This window comes from Gouania willdenowi, chromosome 13 (assembly GCF_900634775.1).
Source record: "Gouania willdenowi chromosome 13, fGouWil2.1, whole genome shotgun sequence".
NCBI classification, from domain to species: Eukaryota; Metazoa; Chordata; class Actinopteri; order Blenniiformes; family Gobiesocidae; genus Gouania; species Gouania willdenowi.
The window spans coordinates 4,404,551-4,421,536 of record NC_041056.1 but is presented as its reverse complement, the minus strand read 5'-3'; the positions used below and the strand labels follow the sequence as shown (position 1 = coordinate 4,421,536).

The 16,986-nt window shown below is 35.8% G+C and overlaps 1 protein-coding gene across 1 annotated transcript; it reads right to left on the bottom strand.

Moving 5' to 3' along the window:
• Positions 1-5,819: 5,819 nt before the first annotated feature.
• Positions 5,820-7,827, bottom strand: fam181b (family with sequence similarity 181 member B). The gene has a single exon (XM_028465597.1). The coding sequence runs from the start codon at positions 7,643-7,645 to the stop codon at positions 6,695-6,697; it is 951 nt and encodes a 316-aa protein (XP_028321398.1). The 5' UTR covers positions 7,646-7,827; the 3' UTR covers positions 5,820-6,694.
• Positions 7,828-16,986: the final 9,159 nt, after the last annotated feature.

Genomic DNA, 16,986 nt, shown 5'->3' with positions numbered 1-16,986 from the left:
TATTTCTCTTTTTTAATCTTTTCTTTTTGGTCTTTATATTCTTTATTTTTTTTGGTCAGAAGATAAGCGTTTTACAGGAAAAAAAACTAAAAAAGCCTGTTTTTTTTCATTATGGTGAGACAGGAAGTTGTTCTTTTCAAAATAAGAGCACATATATGCGGACCATGTATTTTTTTGTGCAAAAAATTTCTCCTCACATGTGGTATTAAAAAACCTCTTCCACTCCCACTTTGGTGCAATACATTATATTTGCAGCAATTTCCGCAGATAACGAGCCTTGTTTTGCTGTTAATTTTATTTATTTATTCAGTTTATTTTTGACATGGTTACATTCACTTTCACATTTACAATTTTTTTTTTTGTACATGCCGAAAAAGGTGACGAGAGAAGCAGTTTGCTTATCCAAGTCTCGTCCCCTGGGACATCAAAGCTTGTCTCTCTGGTCAAACATTCTTAGGTTGTTCTGAACACAATATCATTTCAGTTTTTCTTTAAATTTATTCATTTATTTATTTTTATTTTTACAAAAATAATATCGGAGTATGGTTCCAAAGACAATTTCTAAACATCAGGGAAAGTATAGAGTTAATTCATACATTTTGGTGCCATAGATACAGCAGCATCGTCATTTATGTGCTCTTCTTTTGAAAAGAACAACTTCCTGTTCTCACTATACTGTATGGAAAAACCTTTTTTTTTTGTCCTCTGGTATTTCTGTAATTTGGTTTTAGACACAAAAAAATGAAATCAACAGATTTTTAAACTTTTGTTTATTCCTTCTTGACCCTGATAAAGAAATATATGCTTTGAATATCAATTTTAGTCTGTGTATAGAGTGGTGTAGGTATATTTTAATGCAATACCCACCAACCATTCTCACATCAGAACATTGGTACTAATGGTGGATTCTACGTAATGAAAAAAAAATCGGTCGATTTTTGGTGAAAAAAAACAACGTTTTTGAGGATTTTTAAAAATACTTTGTCGTGGACTGATTTTAAGGAAGGAAAGGAGGTGGAACATTGATACCTCGCTGTAAGGTGACATTCACTCATGTCTCTAGATTAATGGCAACATTTTTTTATCTTTGTGTTTGTCACAGAAAATACTACATAATAAAATGTTATGCATAAACAGGTGAGTAATCATATTTAATCATGTTTTATTCCCCTACCGGTATAATAAATGTAATGGATGAACCATTTCCAACTATAAATTCACTGAAGTGCTCAACTTGTTCACAATAAATCAATGTACATTATTTATCGTGACACTTAATATTTTGAGGATTTTTCAAATGTCAGGCCGAGGGGTTTTTTTAAGTACGGGCACGTTATGTTTCAAATTGAAAACAAAAATCATATAATCAATCATTTTTTCCTTTTCTGAACTGAAAATTCAATGACCTAAACACACAGTGACCCATGGTGAACCACACCTCCTCCTGAGTGAATGTTAACAGGATCTGATACAAGCTGTGAAAGGTCAGAGAGGGCACGTTGCTATGGATATGGATAATCACTGTCCAGGGGAACTTTTTCTGAGCCGTGTTCATTATCGTCAGCTTGCATACCTTTTTTTTTTATTTTTGCATCTGCTTAAGCAATGAATGCATGCTCTCTAGTGTACGTGCACATCTGGCTCAGTATTCAGGCCTGACACAACAGATCCTGCTAATCACTTGCACAAACATTGCATCTTCTCCAGTGGCAGCAGCAGCAGGATGCAGTTGGGTATCCGTCACTGGAGCCTGATCTAAATGTATCAGCTGGTGTCAAGTCGGCGACAGAAAATCTATATGTCTTCAGTCTATAGTTTGTTTGCTGCTGTTTTGCAAAGGTGTCAGATACTGTGTCGCCGTGTGCTGTCGAGCATTTTGATCCCAATCAAATAAAACAACTGAGATACAGAGAAACTAAAGGTGTGATGATGATACACAGGAAATAAGCACCGTTGAATCCAAAAGGGATCATTCAGTAGATGCAGAAGAACCATGTGGTTGTGTCCACACACACACACACACACACACACACACATCATTCCTCTCTAAGTGGGAGTGGTACACATTGGTCTTATGAGGAGCATAACTGCCATCTAGTGAGTTTGTGATGCAACTGCCTGTAATCCTCATAAATCTGCCACAATCACATCAAACATTCACTCTCATAAATATCCAGGATTAAATCTATAAAGGGGGGGATACAGGGGAGAGGTTTTTTGGGGTCCATCCATAAAGTCAGCAAAAATGATGGTCCATTGTTCTCCCTGTATTTCAGGAAGTTTATTGTTAATTTGTGCCATAGTATATAGTAATCTTAAAGATGTAAATCCTTGTTTTAATCAGAAATAAAAAAAAAAAATTTAAAAAAAAATAAATAAATAAAAAAAATGGGTTAAAAAAAGAAAGTGACCAAAAATGGTGGAAAGGTTGGTGAAATTGAATTTTAAAAAAAACATAGAAATTGGTTTAAAGTTGCAAAGCAGATTAGGCAAAAATAGGGAGAAGTTGTGATTAAAAAAAATAAATAAATAAAAAATAACAACAATAATAATAATAATATTAATAATAATAATAATAATAATAATACGATGGGGGGGGTTCTTAAGTGTCTATATTGGCTTAAAAGTGGCAGGGGAAAAGGATCAATTAGTTTAAAATGGAGAACAATGGGCAAAAAATAAGCATGAAATATGGTGAAAAGAGGTTAAAAGTGACAATAATGGGTCAACATATGTGACATTAGGTGGAAAGGTGGTGGAAAGGGTTTTTAAGTGCTGACAATGTCTTAGAAGTGAATAAAATGTGCAGAAAAGTCATTGAAATTTGAGGGAGAAGTGGCATAAATGGGGGTAGTGTAGCAATAAATGCATTCAAATAAAAAGTGATGAAAATAGGATAAATAATGGCAAGTTTGGTGATTAAAATGGGCACAAATTGTTCATAAAATATTCTTAGTTTCTTGAAGACATCCGGTGACATCCTCTCCCAGTGTCTCGTGATCCCAAAGGTTGAGAACCATGGTCTAAAGTTTAGTCTCCATTAGCTGCAGGAGAGCTTAGCTGTTCTTATGGGGTCCAACAATATTATACATACAAAAAAAATTACACTTTATCAAACAAAACAAAAAGCACTTTATCAAGCAAAAAAATAAATAAATAACACCTTATCAAGCAAAATAAAAAACACTTTATTGAGCAAAAAAAATACACTTTATCAAGCAAAAAAATAAATAAATCAAGCAAAAAATAATAAATTACACTTTATCAAGCAAAAAAAACTCCATAAAGCTTTTAAAAATTAAGAAAAACAAAACGTTGTGACTTTTACGTTTAATCTTTACTTATGTTTAATCTTTTCTTAATATACAACAGTCTGACCTTAATTTACACATACATACAAAACATATACATCTTACATTTTATATCCTATATGTAAATAATATCTCATATCATATATATTTAAAAATTATATTCTATTCTCGTATCACAATATACCACATACAACAGTGTATCCTTCATATACACACATACAAAAACATATACACATAGATAAACAGTATTACCTTCTGTTCTGTATCTTATTATCACACATGTACTATATATACATTACATACACAAACACATTTACACCATTGTTGCTTGTCTTCAGTTTGTTAAATGCTGTTTTACCAATATTTTTATGTATCTATGTTCGTGTTGAGTTTGATATGTTTAGGCAATGAACTCCATTCTTTCATATTTCTATAAATCACAGTGTTTCTGATGGTGATTGTTCTTACTTTAGGCATTTTACTGTAAAGTTTCCCACAGCTGCCTGTCCTGTAATGTATTTATGATTTTCTGTCCTGAAAGAAAATAAAAGTGTGAAAAACATCAGTGAGCATAATATTTTATCTGCCTTTGGTGAAAATAAAAGGAAAAACATCTATAACTGCACATAAATTTACTACACTGAAAAGTGTTTGAAAGTCTCACTGCATGTTCTTTTTTTTTGCTGTGCTTTGCAGAGTTCTTTATATTCTCCACGTCTTTCATTCTCTATTCAGCGACTGTAATAGCTGTATTTTCTTGGATGAAGTTGTCATTTATTATTTATTAGCTATACGATACGAACATGCCTCAATTTTGGTGAGACAGAAAAGAACCTGACTAAAAACCTCACTAAAAAAGATGTACAGTATGCCTGTTATGGGGAAAGATATTTGCATCAATGTGGAATTGCTTCTAAAATGAGTCATAAAAACATATTTACTATACTATATTTATTATATATATATGTTAATTAGAGATATATAACGTTAGTTTTTTGCCGATATCTGAAATACCGATTTTGTCCAACACCAATTTTCCAATAATAACTAATACTGATATTACATAACCATTATATATATATATATATATATATATATATATATATATACTTTTAAACACTTTAGTAATAGAAGAAGTACCATCTTCATTTTTATTATGACATTATACACATCAGTTTTTCAGTATTGGTGGAAAAATCAATAACAATGCCGACCAATATTAAATTTTATGGCTAATACCAGGGTATATTATCTACAAAGGGTCGATTATATAGCCAATCTTTAATATTAATAAATAAAAAAGTCAAGTTTGTTGCTCTGTTTGTGGCCACAATCATCCACAATTACACAATGTAAATATATATATGCTTAAATAAATTGAAGAAATAATTGTTAAATGTTTAGTAGATGATAGCCAATATTTTTTTATTTTATAGCTACTCACATTCTTAGCAACGGCGTGCTTAGAAAATTAACTTTAATATGTTTTAGTTCAATTTATGCACCATTTTTAAATGTCAATATGCTCAAATTTACTGTCATGGCTGGTCCCAAAAAAAAAAAGGAAAAAAAAGGAAAAATGCATGAAACCTAAACATAAACATATATACTGTATGTAATTTTGTGATAAAAACGAGCTCAACAAAAAAACAAATCCTGAATTAAAATGTTTAATATCTATTGGCAGTGTAAATAAGTAAATATTAACTAGATATGTGTGTTAAGCCATAGAATTATAACATGGTTCCACATTTTTGCATTTAATTAAATTATAAATGACAGTTTTGATAGAATTGCCAATTACAATTACAAAGTCAATTATTTTAACTCAATTAGAATTCAATTATGATTACAACCGCAAGAGAATTTTACAATTATAATTACTTAATAATCATAATTAATTATCAATTATTATAATTATTGACCCCAACCCTGATGTGCAATTGTAATGTGTAACATTCAACGTTTTCGTTAGATCTCCCACTTCTTAATTAAATAATTCAAAATGAATAATTTTCTAATTATTTTGTCATTTAGTTATTCATTTAATAAGAACCTGAATTTTTTGTCTTTAGTTCCTTGGCAGGTTGACGTAAAACTGTAAAAACAAATAAATATACAAAACATGAATGCAGAGTTAAACTAATACTTATTCAGTAAAATGTTGGGAAACTCCTCCCTCCACCAGGACTTAGTATGAATGTGAAAGTGCAGCAGTGTACATGACAGGCTATGAGTAAATTACAAGGACATTTTCAATTTCCACTTGATTTATAAATACAGCGTCGGAAACAACAAGTCAACTCAAGGCTCGTACAATCTGTCTGCAGTGATAAGGATTCATATTTGCACTCGTGACAGACACAAAAACGGACTCCATAATAAAGACCAGCTTTATTTTCTCTCCATTTGACAGCTCGATACAATAAAACCTCTTTTTTAAAAACAACAAAAAAAAAAAAAAAAACACACAAATGTTCAATTTGTCATCAAACAATTGCTCCGAGCTATAAAACTTCAGTAAACATGGCATCAGAGATTTTGCTAAAAAAAACCATCATTTCCCACTGGATTTGTTTTATTGTGAAAGTGCTTCGATTGTTTTGTCACTCAGTTCTCCATGGCCTTGCATTGCATAATTTCATATTTATTTAGACGCAGCAAAAGCTTCTCTTTTTTTTTCCCCATGTGCCTCTTGAATGTTGACCAAGGACGTGCAAAGGTAGCTGTTGGTTTATGTAAACTGCAGAGGACATGGAGTTTTAAACACAAACTGATATTATTCTGCACCATGTGTGATATAAAAAAACTTAGCAAAATAAACAAAGGTTTGGTGACTATTCCAGAGGTGTCACATTAGAAAACTCTACCCCTGTACAATACAGTAATATCCCAACGTTTACATACTGGTCTGTCTCTGTATATTATTCTCAGCTTTGTCATATGTGTGTGGCTCTGTTGTAACCTCCGTCATAGGTGACATGAGGTACGGAGCACTATGTGGGATAGAAAACTTAGGAAAATAGAAACATTATGGAGACTTTTCTAGAGTTTTGTAATAAAACTCTTCCAATAGACAGTAGATTACTTCAATATTCTGATTGTTGATATACTCCTGTACTTGTTTCTGCATATTATTCTTAGTTTTGTCACAGGGATGAGTAGGAGGCTCTGTTGTAGCCTCCGTCGTAGGTGGAGCACCATGTGTGATACAAATCTTAGGAAAACAGAAACGTTTGGTGACTTTTCTAGAAGTGTCACGTTAGAAAACTCTACACTTGTTCCTTTTGTAATAAAACTCTTCCAAGAGACAGTAGATTACATCGATATTCTGATTGTTTACATACTGTAAGACTTGTTTCTGCATATTATTTTCAGTTTGGTCATAGGGATGAGTAGGTGGCTCTGTTGTAGCCTCCGTCGTAGGTGACCTGGGGTATGGAGCAGTCTGTGAAGAAGTGTGGGAAGGCCAAGCTGTCGTCCATCGGCGATGACGAAGTCTCAGCCTGACAGTAAAGAGGAGGCTGTGCGGAACCCGCGGACAAACTTTCCTCCAGTTTCTTAGCGGTTCCGGAACAGTTAGTCCAGGACTCTGCATACAGCAGGCCACTGGCCAGATGGTGAATGTCGTAGGAAGCGGGATCGGGGCCTCCTAGTTCTGGCTGTACTCTGCCAGAGGAGCTGTTTTGATAAAAGTCCTGCTCGCTGACCATGTTGCTGTAGTCGGGCCCCAGGAGCTCGAAAAAGTCCACTGCCTCGGGGTTGCCTCGCTCCAGGTCCTTCAGGGTCATCCCTGACGTGGAGCTGACTTTGGGGCACTTTGCTGGCTCTGTGAAGAACGAAGGGGGCAGGTTGCGATGCCTGAGGGGAGGCTTCTTAGTTTTCTCCCCCCGTACATCCTTCACGGGGCTGAACAAGGCGGCCAGACTCTTGCTCTGAAGGTTGGCCTGGATCCCATCGCGCTTAGGCAGAGTTTTGCTCTGTAGAAAACTGGGCTGAGCCGGGGGGGAAGAACCGTGTCTCTTCACGGGTGCCTCTGCTACATTTCCAGGTGCGATAATGCCAGTGCAGCGTTTGATCTGCTTCTGTAGATATTTCCGGTGGTTTACTTTCCGTTTGGACTTGACTGGCTTGTCCAGGGCCAGCTTGATATTGCTGGAGGCCGAGTCTATGAAGCTCAGCAAGTCCCTGGTGGTCTCTTTGTACTCCTCGTCAGTCTCGGCCTCAGCCAGGAGACTCCCGTCCAGGCTTTTTTCCACTTCGTACTCCATCACAGAAGCAGGGAAGCAGAAATTCATGAACTGGGGGTTCATGATTGCAGTCTGAACAGCCATTCCTTTGCTAGGGGCCCGACGGCTACACCTGTGGCATCCACTCTAATCCCCGGAACGGAACTTTTCCTCAGATCATTGCCTGTTTTTCTTTCCTGGTAAACACTCGGTCCTGATGCTGCTCCAGAGGTTCTTGTAAAACATTCCAGGGAAGAAGTGACGGGCTCTGAGGACGGCGGGGAGATCTTTCAGGGGGCCGGGCTAATGATGTCAGGACTTCAAAGAGGAGGGGCAAAGAAAAAAAAAAAGGGGGACTGCAGGACTTAACTCTTTGCTTGTGCTCGACCACCTGCATCTAAGAGGGATTTGTCAGAAATCCCCCACTGAGCCGAGGACAATAACCCCTGGCATAACTCTCCCTCTCCCTCATTTAGTTCCACAGTTTCTGAAAAAAGAAAAACCCACTTTGAAACCTGATGATATTAATGTAACAGTGAGAGAAAAAAGCCTTTTCAACACAGACCGAACCCCAATGTCGACGTTTAATGTAAGTTTTACTCTGAAACTTAATGTTTGTCAACTTGAATCCAATCCAAGAAAACCTGTTACTGTTCATCAGAAGTACTCACGTTACTGTAATTGAGATACTTTTTATGACTACTTGTACTTTTTTTTGAGTGTATTTCTAAATCAGTCATTTTCCTAAGGCTTGTTTTAAAAGAAGTCATTTGTTACATTTCTGCGCCAAACCGGCACTGAGTAAATTATAATTCTTTGGTTTTAAAATGATCAACTGACATTGTGAAACAATAAAAAAATAAAATGACCAGACAACAATCTAAACAGACACAAAACTCTAAAACACCGATTCTCAACTGGTAGGTCGAGACCCAAAAGTGGGCCACGGACAACTGGTGAAAAATAAATGAATACTTAATTTCGCTTATGTTGGAATTGTCTTTTATTTTGAAAGAAACTTTTCTTTTGACAGGCATACTGTGAAATGCATGTTGCACAGGAAAACATATATATATATATATATATATATATATATATATATATATTTTTTTTTTTTTTTTTTTTTTTTTTTAAAGATGATGTATGTGTGCATTTTCTTCAACAAACCTTATATTTTATACAGATGCCTTTGTGGAAAATAAATTCAATTCCAATTTTAGGTTTATACATTAGATGTTTACTGTATGCAAGGGAACCGTGGCAAGATTTATTACCAAAAATAAACATAGGGGGGTGAAAATAACTAGTAACTTTTACTATGAGTACCATTTAATTGAGCTACTTTTTACTTGTACTTGAGTATTTCATGTATGACTTACTTGTACTTGTAGTCAATGGTGGACTGTCCATCTGGCATACAGGGAATTGTCCTGGTGGGCCGTTGACCCAAAGTGGTCCGGTTTGCTACGTTTTGGTTTTTTTGGACAATGAGTGGAGGCAGACATGGTAACAGGTGGTCAAAAATGGTCAAAAAGTGACAAAAATGTGGCAAGAAAAGAGTGAAAAGTCACTAAAATGGACCAAAAGCAGTAAAGAGTGGCCAACAAATGGGCAAATAAAGAGGAACCAGGTGTTATGTAATGGTAAAGAGTAGCTTAAATGGGCAAAATCAACATAAAAGGGCAAAATGTAGGTTAAAAAGGAAACAAGTGATATTTATTGGACAAGAGTTAGCTTATATTGATGAAAAGTGGCCAAAATGAAAGAAAGGACAAAAATTGAATAAAAGAGTCAAAAATAACTTGCAAAAATGAACAAAAAAAATAGGGAAAAAAGGATATCTATAGGCAAAAGGGGGTAGCTAAAGTCTGAACTTTTTGAAAAGGGGCAAAAATGGGACAAAAGCAGGCGAGAGTGGCCAAAAAATGGGCAAATAAAGAGGAAACAGGTGGTATGTAAAGGCAAAGGGTCGCTTAAATGAGCAAAACGTGGCAAAAATGTGAAACAAAAAGGCAAAATGTAGGGGCAAAAGGAAACAAGTGTTGGGCAAAAGTTAGCTTATTTGGATGAAAGGTGGCCAAAAAAATTAAAAAAAGGACAAAATTTGGATGAAAGTGTAAAAAAGGATTATTTATTGGCAAAAAGGGGTTGCTAGGAAAATGCTAAATGGCCAATCTAAATAGGCAAAAAGGGGTTAAAAGTTTCCCTATTTTAAGGTTTTCTGGGGGAATAATGATAAAAATGAAAACATAAAGAACCACATGTTGAGCATCACTGATTTAATAATGTTTGTCCCAGTCCACCCATGCTTGTACTTGTGAACAGTTTCAATCAATCCACAGTACTTCTACTTGAGTAGAATACATCAGTACTCTTTACACCACTGCTGTTTTGTCTGTGATTTGTTACATGTTAAAAACTAATTAAATGAAGGGATTCACATGCCTATTCATGTGTTCTGTCTGGATTAGTGAAAAGAAGTGAAACTCGTAATCGAATTGCGTTTCTTTTCTGTGGGAAAATCTTTGTGTCCAAACAGATGCCTCGTATTCTGCGTCCATCTCTCTGTGTCTTAATCTGCTCATGGCAAAAGTTGATTTCTAGCGCATTCCCAGGGCCAGTGGGAATTTCTGCCCCGGCCTGACAACTATTATGGGCTGCCTTTGACATAAAGCCCTACAGGGTCTAAATAGCCTCTATTCTTCGTGCGGCACTGAAAGGGAGCTTTGTGCCAGAGATTCATTAAATTGCACCTCACAGCCCCTTCGTAAAATGCCTCTCAATAATGAACAGTCGATTTAACTGGAAAAGCTGCCGGAGCTGTTAAATTAAAGGGGAATAAAATGCAAGTTTGGGGGCTCAGTGTGCCAGAAGAAATGTTGACCTTAAGAAATCCTGGGGGTATGAAACTTATGTTGTGAACAATAACTTTTTAACATGGGAGAGAAGATGACGCAGGACGTGTTAGAGGCAGGTTGTTGGTTTGTTGCTTCAGTTCAGATCAATGTGTGGAACTAAAGTTTTGTTTTGTTTTTTGTCACTTTCTCCCTTTGATAAAACCAATCTGGCAAAAACAAACATACAAAGACATTTTTAAAGCAGACAGTATTTACATGAAGTTTAAAGAAGAATGTATAAATGAGGTAAACCAGAATACAGAAGCAACAGATAATAATCAAATATCAGTTTAAGATTAAACGCTTTTAAAGTAGAGAAAATTAGGTATTCAAAAACAGGTAAAACAAAGTAAGTTCTACAATAAATGGCAAGCGTTCATGGATTTTTATGCAGTATTACAACCCCCCACCCATTATTTAATTTTTATTCAACTTTAATTTTTAACATTTATTTTGAATTTAGCATTTTTTATTTTAAATTTAACTTTTTCTAATTTCAATTTTAAAATTTTACCTTTTTTCTTTCAAATTTGTATTTTAAATTTTTAATTCAATTTTAAATTTTAAATTTGTAAATTTTAAATTTGTAAATTTTAAATTTGTAAAAAAAAAATTAAATTTGTAAATTTTAATTCCAAAATTTGTAAATTTTAATTCCAAAATTTGTAAATTTTAATTCCAAATTTGTAAATTTTAATTTATTTTAATTTAATTTATTTTTTTATTTTTTTTATTATTATTATTATTGTTTTTTATGTATTCTAATTAAAATCTAAACTTGAGTTAAGTTGTGTAGAAATGTTTCATGCTGGTAACACTGTGTACTACTGATGCATATGCTTTGTTTCTGTTGTATACACTACAATAAAGAAGAAAAAAAAAGATTCTACACTTTTTGTGCCCAAAATATGGAATACATTAAAAAAAAAACCTTACTAGTTGAATAAAAAATGATCTGTAACTAATTCCCATCCCTTCCGTCCACTACAGAGCTTTTAACGCCTGTCCCAGTGTTTTTTCCTCCTACAGCCCAGTTTTCTGCACAGTGACATCATCACTGTCATGGCAGCCATGTCAGGCCTTATTCTCTCCCATTAGGGGGTCTTGGCTTTTGTCCTGGTGGGTCATTCACAGCACAGGAGCTGACGCACGGATCCCGGAAACAAGTTTCTATTGTTGGATGAAGGCTGAGAGAGTGAAAGAGGTCGAGCTGAGATGACTAAAAATAATCAAAAAACAAAATGAATAACATTAAAAACAGAGTATAGGTGACGCGTTTATTAAATAGAACTGTGATATAGGTTTTATGCTAAAAACACAACCCTTTAAGTACATTTCAACCTTTTTATGCATCTATACACATCCCTAATCCCTATTTAACAACTTTTCGAGTGGCCAAGTCTAGTCCTTAAGATGCATGTTTTAAATGTGGCCCTGAATATAGTGATGTCATCATGCAGCTCTACAGAAGACCTGAAAACAAGCTAGCTTTTAAAACTGGGATGTTACGCATCCAGTGGAAATCAGATGTAAAATATGCAGAACAGGGGCTGTCCAGGACCAGACGTGTCATAGGGCACACAATAATATTCATTGTTCAACTGCTAACCATTGTGCTAATATACTCTATTTAGGGAACACGTGGATATAAGGTTTTTGAAAATGTGATTTCAAATGTGAAAGTTACAGGTCAAAATGCATTTGCACCCATTATAGCGCCACCTAGTGGTGCACTTTTTCACATCCCTCAACATAATACTTGAGCTGAAATAAATGTTTGTTGTTTATGTTGTAATAAGCCACGCCCACTTTTATCAATCATGATTAACTTCAAGATATAGCCTCAGGAGCGACCCAAGGTCATACCCACCAAATTTGGTAAAAATCGGTCTTGCCATTCAAAAGATATAAATTTCCCATATCTGCAGCGCCCCCTAGTGGCCTACATTATTCAAACTTGGCTCATAATCCCACAGTCACATGCCAACCAAGGAACTCAGATTTGGTGTTGTTAGCATTTACTGTATTTTGACCGAGATAAGCAACAGTTCGTGTTTTTATAGGTAGAAAACTTTACTTGTTAATAATTTGTGCACATTTTGACTGAACAAAATTCTTGGCTGAACTTTAGATCAGGTCCAACTGAAGACTCTACGTGCCAAGTTTCATGCTGACTGGACAAAACCCCAAGGAGGAGTTCGAAAAAGTAGGTTTTCCAAGTTCTGCGATATTGTACCAACACAATTATAGGCGGAAATGGGCGGGGCCTAGCCCAGGTGAATCAGTGCTATTCAGAGAATCAGTGGATATGAGGTTTTTGAATGTGTGACATACAGTGTGGGAGTTATAGAGGGTTATCGCTGACGTCACTTTCTGGACAGTAACCGGGATGCGTGGCCATGTTGGAGGTAAGCAGATGTTGACATTACTACATGTTGGAGGCTCACAGAGGTGAACTCTGCGCAGGAAAGGGCACGATATTTGGAAGAAATACGGGTTATTGGTGGTGCAGATCCATACGAATCGGCTTCCTTGTCTTGGTTCAATGACGAGCCGAAGAGTCTTCCATCTATTATGTATCCTGATATCGTCAACTACCTGGATTTCACCAAGCCCTACACAGCAGAAGACCTTAACTCTTATAGAAGTTTGGAGGTCGGGTGTGGCTGTAAAGGCTTGCGTTAGAAACGGATATATATCGGCAGATAACTCAGTCAGTTCTCCTGCAGCATACTTACTCTAAAATAGGAAAACGACCACGAGGCAATCTTAGATTTAGGCAAATCAAACAGTTAATAGTCCGTTAGATGTGACGACTCTGGACCTCGTGCCTCGGATTGCTTCGCCAGCTACATCCAGCGGCCTGCCAAGCAGCAGAGACTCGTACCAGCGGTGTCCACCAGCGGAGGAGACGTAAGCGGTGTGATCGGAATCAAGAGCGGGGCTAGCAACAAACTGGACTACCTGAAGCTGGATTTAAATGCAAGACGAGAGATGAGGTGGGTGGTGTTTGTATAAACACCAATAACAACTGGTGCAACAACGGTGAGCTCGTCTCCTGATTTAGAACTACTGACTATAACATGCAGACATCGTTGTCCCTGATCTGTTAGAACTTTTGACAGTCTATAAAACTCCACAGCCAAAAACATGGCAGTATTTCACCATTTCCTCTCAAAATTCAGGATTTGCTTGTGTGTGCTGTTTGTAAACCTGCTGCTAATCTCCAAAATGGCAACTTCCAGGTTGATGACGTGCCGTGACAACCCGCTGTAGGCCAAAACATGTTGGTTATAGTGCCACCTGCTGGCGGATATACAGTATGTGAGTTTCTGGACTAACCCTCCCTGGCACGGTTTATCCTGCAGCACCACTTGTACCTGAGGAAAACTATAATAAAAATTAGAACAATTACGATAAGCTCGTCCTGGGAACAGCATATGCTTACATAAGCAGTTCCCAGGCCCCGCGGGCTTCGCCCCCTAATTATGGATACATTTTAGCTAAATCTAAAAGGAGGCTATAATGTAAGATGTTCTCAAATATTCCTTATTCTTAATGACAAAATAGGCTTTTTGATTTCACCGTAGGCTGAATGTGTGAATAGAGGCTAAATCGCGTTTTAGATTTGTGTGAAACTTTAAATTTCATGCTTTTCTTTACATATTATCATCCACGTGTATAAATTTTCTTAAACACCCCTATTCCCTTCAAATCTATCAACTCAGCAGCCCCCAAGTTTAGTTTAGGGTCTATGGAGCCCCCAGTGCAGCACCATGTGACCCACACAGCTTTAATCCCTTCCTACTGGTGTGTGTGGTCCTCGTGTGAGTTTGGAAGGAGAAGGTTTGAGGCTGAACACATTCTAATAACACCTCTGATTGATGGCCGGTGTCAGACACGTAAGAAAAGGGGCCGGACAAATTAATGACCTCTCAAAGTCCCTCAGGAAAAAAAAGACAGAGTTTAAGAACAGCTCCGTCCTCCCCCATGTTCAGTTGTGTGTCTTTTTCGCCGAGGCGTCTGAAATTCAGTCCATTCTGTGACAGAAATGCTGAACAGCCTCAGCTTTTGTGTCTTTTTGGCTCAAAATCAAAACAGCGATAAAAAGTGCTGACATGTTCACATCAGATTTGCTAAGTCATGTCTTATCTAAAGGAAAACCATGGGTGAAAGTAACAGATTACAGGTACTCACGTTACTGTAATTGAATTGCTTTTATGGGTACTTGTACTTTTTTTAGTATATTTCTAAATCAGTAATTAATTACATTTCTACACCCAACCATTACTGAGTGAAATATTATTATTATATATATTTTTGTATTAAAACGAACAGTGTGAAACTACACAAAACTGTAATAACCAGACAACAATCAAATGCAACATATCATAGCTGACCAATCAGATTAAACGTAATGCACCGCACCAAAACAGACACAAAACTCAAAAACGGGAATTCTCAACTGGTGGGTTGGGACCCAAAAGTGGGTCGCAGACAGCGGGTCAAAAATAAATGAATACTTAATGTCTCTCATGTTGGACTTGTCTTTTATTTTGAAAGACACACTGTGAAATGCATGCTGCACAGGAAAATATATAGATTTAATTTTTTTAAAAATAATTAATATATGTGTGTTCTCAACGGCTATGGTTGAAAAACTAAATTTGGTTGGTTGAATTCTTTTTTTTTTTTAAGTGGGTCGTGGTTTATTAACAGTGGCAACATGTGGGTCCCAGGGTGAGACCAGTTGAGAACCACTGCTCGAAAACATCAGTTTTAGAGTTCATAAAAGTATCTATACTTAGAGCCTGAGATTATTTTTATTATTTTGAATTGAATTTATGTTATTTTTTTTAATAATTTAACATTTTGTAAAAAATAAATTAAGTTCAAATTGTGCAATTTCTTCCTTTTTAAGTTTCTACATGAGATGTTAACTGTATGCAAGGTAGGGTTGGGGTCAATTACATTTCTAAATTACAATTACGTCTTTAAATATCCATGTTCAATTACAACTTAATTGCGATTACTTTGACACGCATTTTTTTTGCAAATAAAATGACTTATTTTCCATCTGAAAGTCAATTACAATCATGTTCTTAATTACTAAAGTTCAAATTCAATTAACTACAATTACTGAGCATTTCATAAATAAGCCCATAAACTGTAACCTTCCTCTTGTGTTAGCATCTCTTATGATAATGGTTCAATTGTCTTAAATCAGCTGTAAAATACACTAAAAAAAATGTTATCTATCATTTAATTTGTTTCTCATCTATTGGTTACTTTGTTATGCTTCCTAATCAATGAAAATATTGGTATTAATATTTTAGGTGTGGGTGTCAGTCTTTTTTCTGTCAGCATTACCCTAGTTTTATCTTTAATTACATTGAAATTGACAGTTTCTATATAATTTTTATGCCAATTACAAAGTCAATTATCTGAACTCAATTACAATGAAATTATAATTACAACCGCAACACATTTTTCTTCAATGTGAGTAGAGGTAGACATGGCAACACGTGGCCAAAAATGGTCCAAAAGTGACAAAAACGTGACAAAAAAAAAAGAGTAAAAAGTGACCAAAAAAAAAAAACAGTCGAGTGACCAAAAAAATGGGCAAATAAAGAGGAACCAGATGGTATGTAATGGCAAAGGATAGCTTAAGTGGGCAAAATGTGACAAACAATAGTGAAAAAAGGCAAAAATGTGGAACAAAAAAGGGCAAAATGTAGGGTAAAAAGGAAACAAGTGATATTTATCGGACAAAAGTTAGTTTATTTAGATGAAAAGTGGCCAAAATGAAAGAAACGACAAAAACTGAATAAAAGAGTAAAAAAGAACTTGCAAAAATGGACAAAAAAGGATATTTATTTGCAAAAAGGGGGTAAAGTCTGAAAAAAGTGTCAGAACTTTTTGAAAAGGGGCAAAAAATGGGTCATTTTAACATTACTTTTACTTGAGTAGGATATATCAGTAAACTTTACACCTCTGGGAAAAATTGTCTTCTTTGGGAAATAAGTGAACAAAACGTTTACTTTTATAACAAATGTAATATTCCTAGTCCCAATTACCACCTTAACCTCCCATCTAGCCCGTCTGCCCTCTATGTGGCACCGCAGGAGTTGAACTAATATTAATATTCACGGGGGGGACAAAGCAGAGTGGATGGGCTGCCACAATTTAAAGCTTCATGGCAGCCGGTGAAATAATAAGAGGGAATCCAACATAAGGTCGGTCCACAGGAGTGAGGTCAGCGATGACCTCCCGCCGGTCGCTTTATTGGCCTCCTCCGATTGGGTTTTTATTAAATCTCCAACATGTGCAATTGTTCCTGTGAGTTACAGACGAATGTTTGAAAGGATTATAAAATATGACAAAGTGTCTTTAAGTCAGAGGCTTCAGAGAAGGATTTGGAAACAAGGTAATGATTCAATCTGCAGCTTTTTAAAATTGGTTTCAGTGGAAAAACAGGCTTTTGGGGAATGAAAATAATTGCAGATATGTTCAAAACATAAATCCAGAACAAAAAAATGCACAACTGTG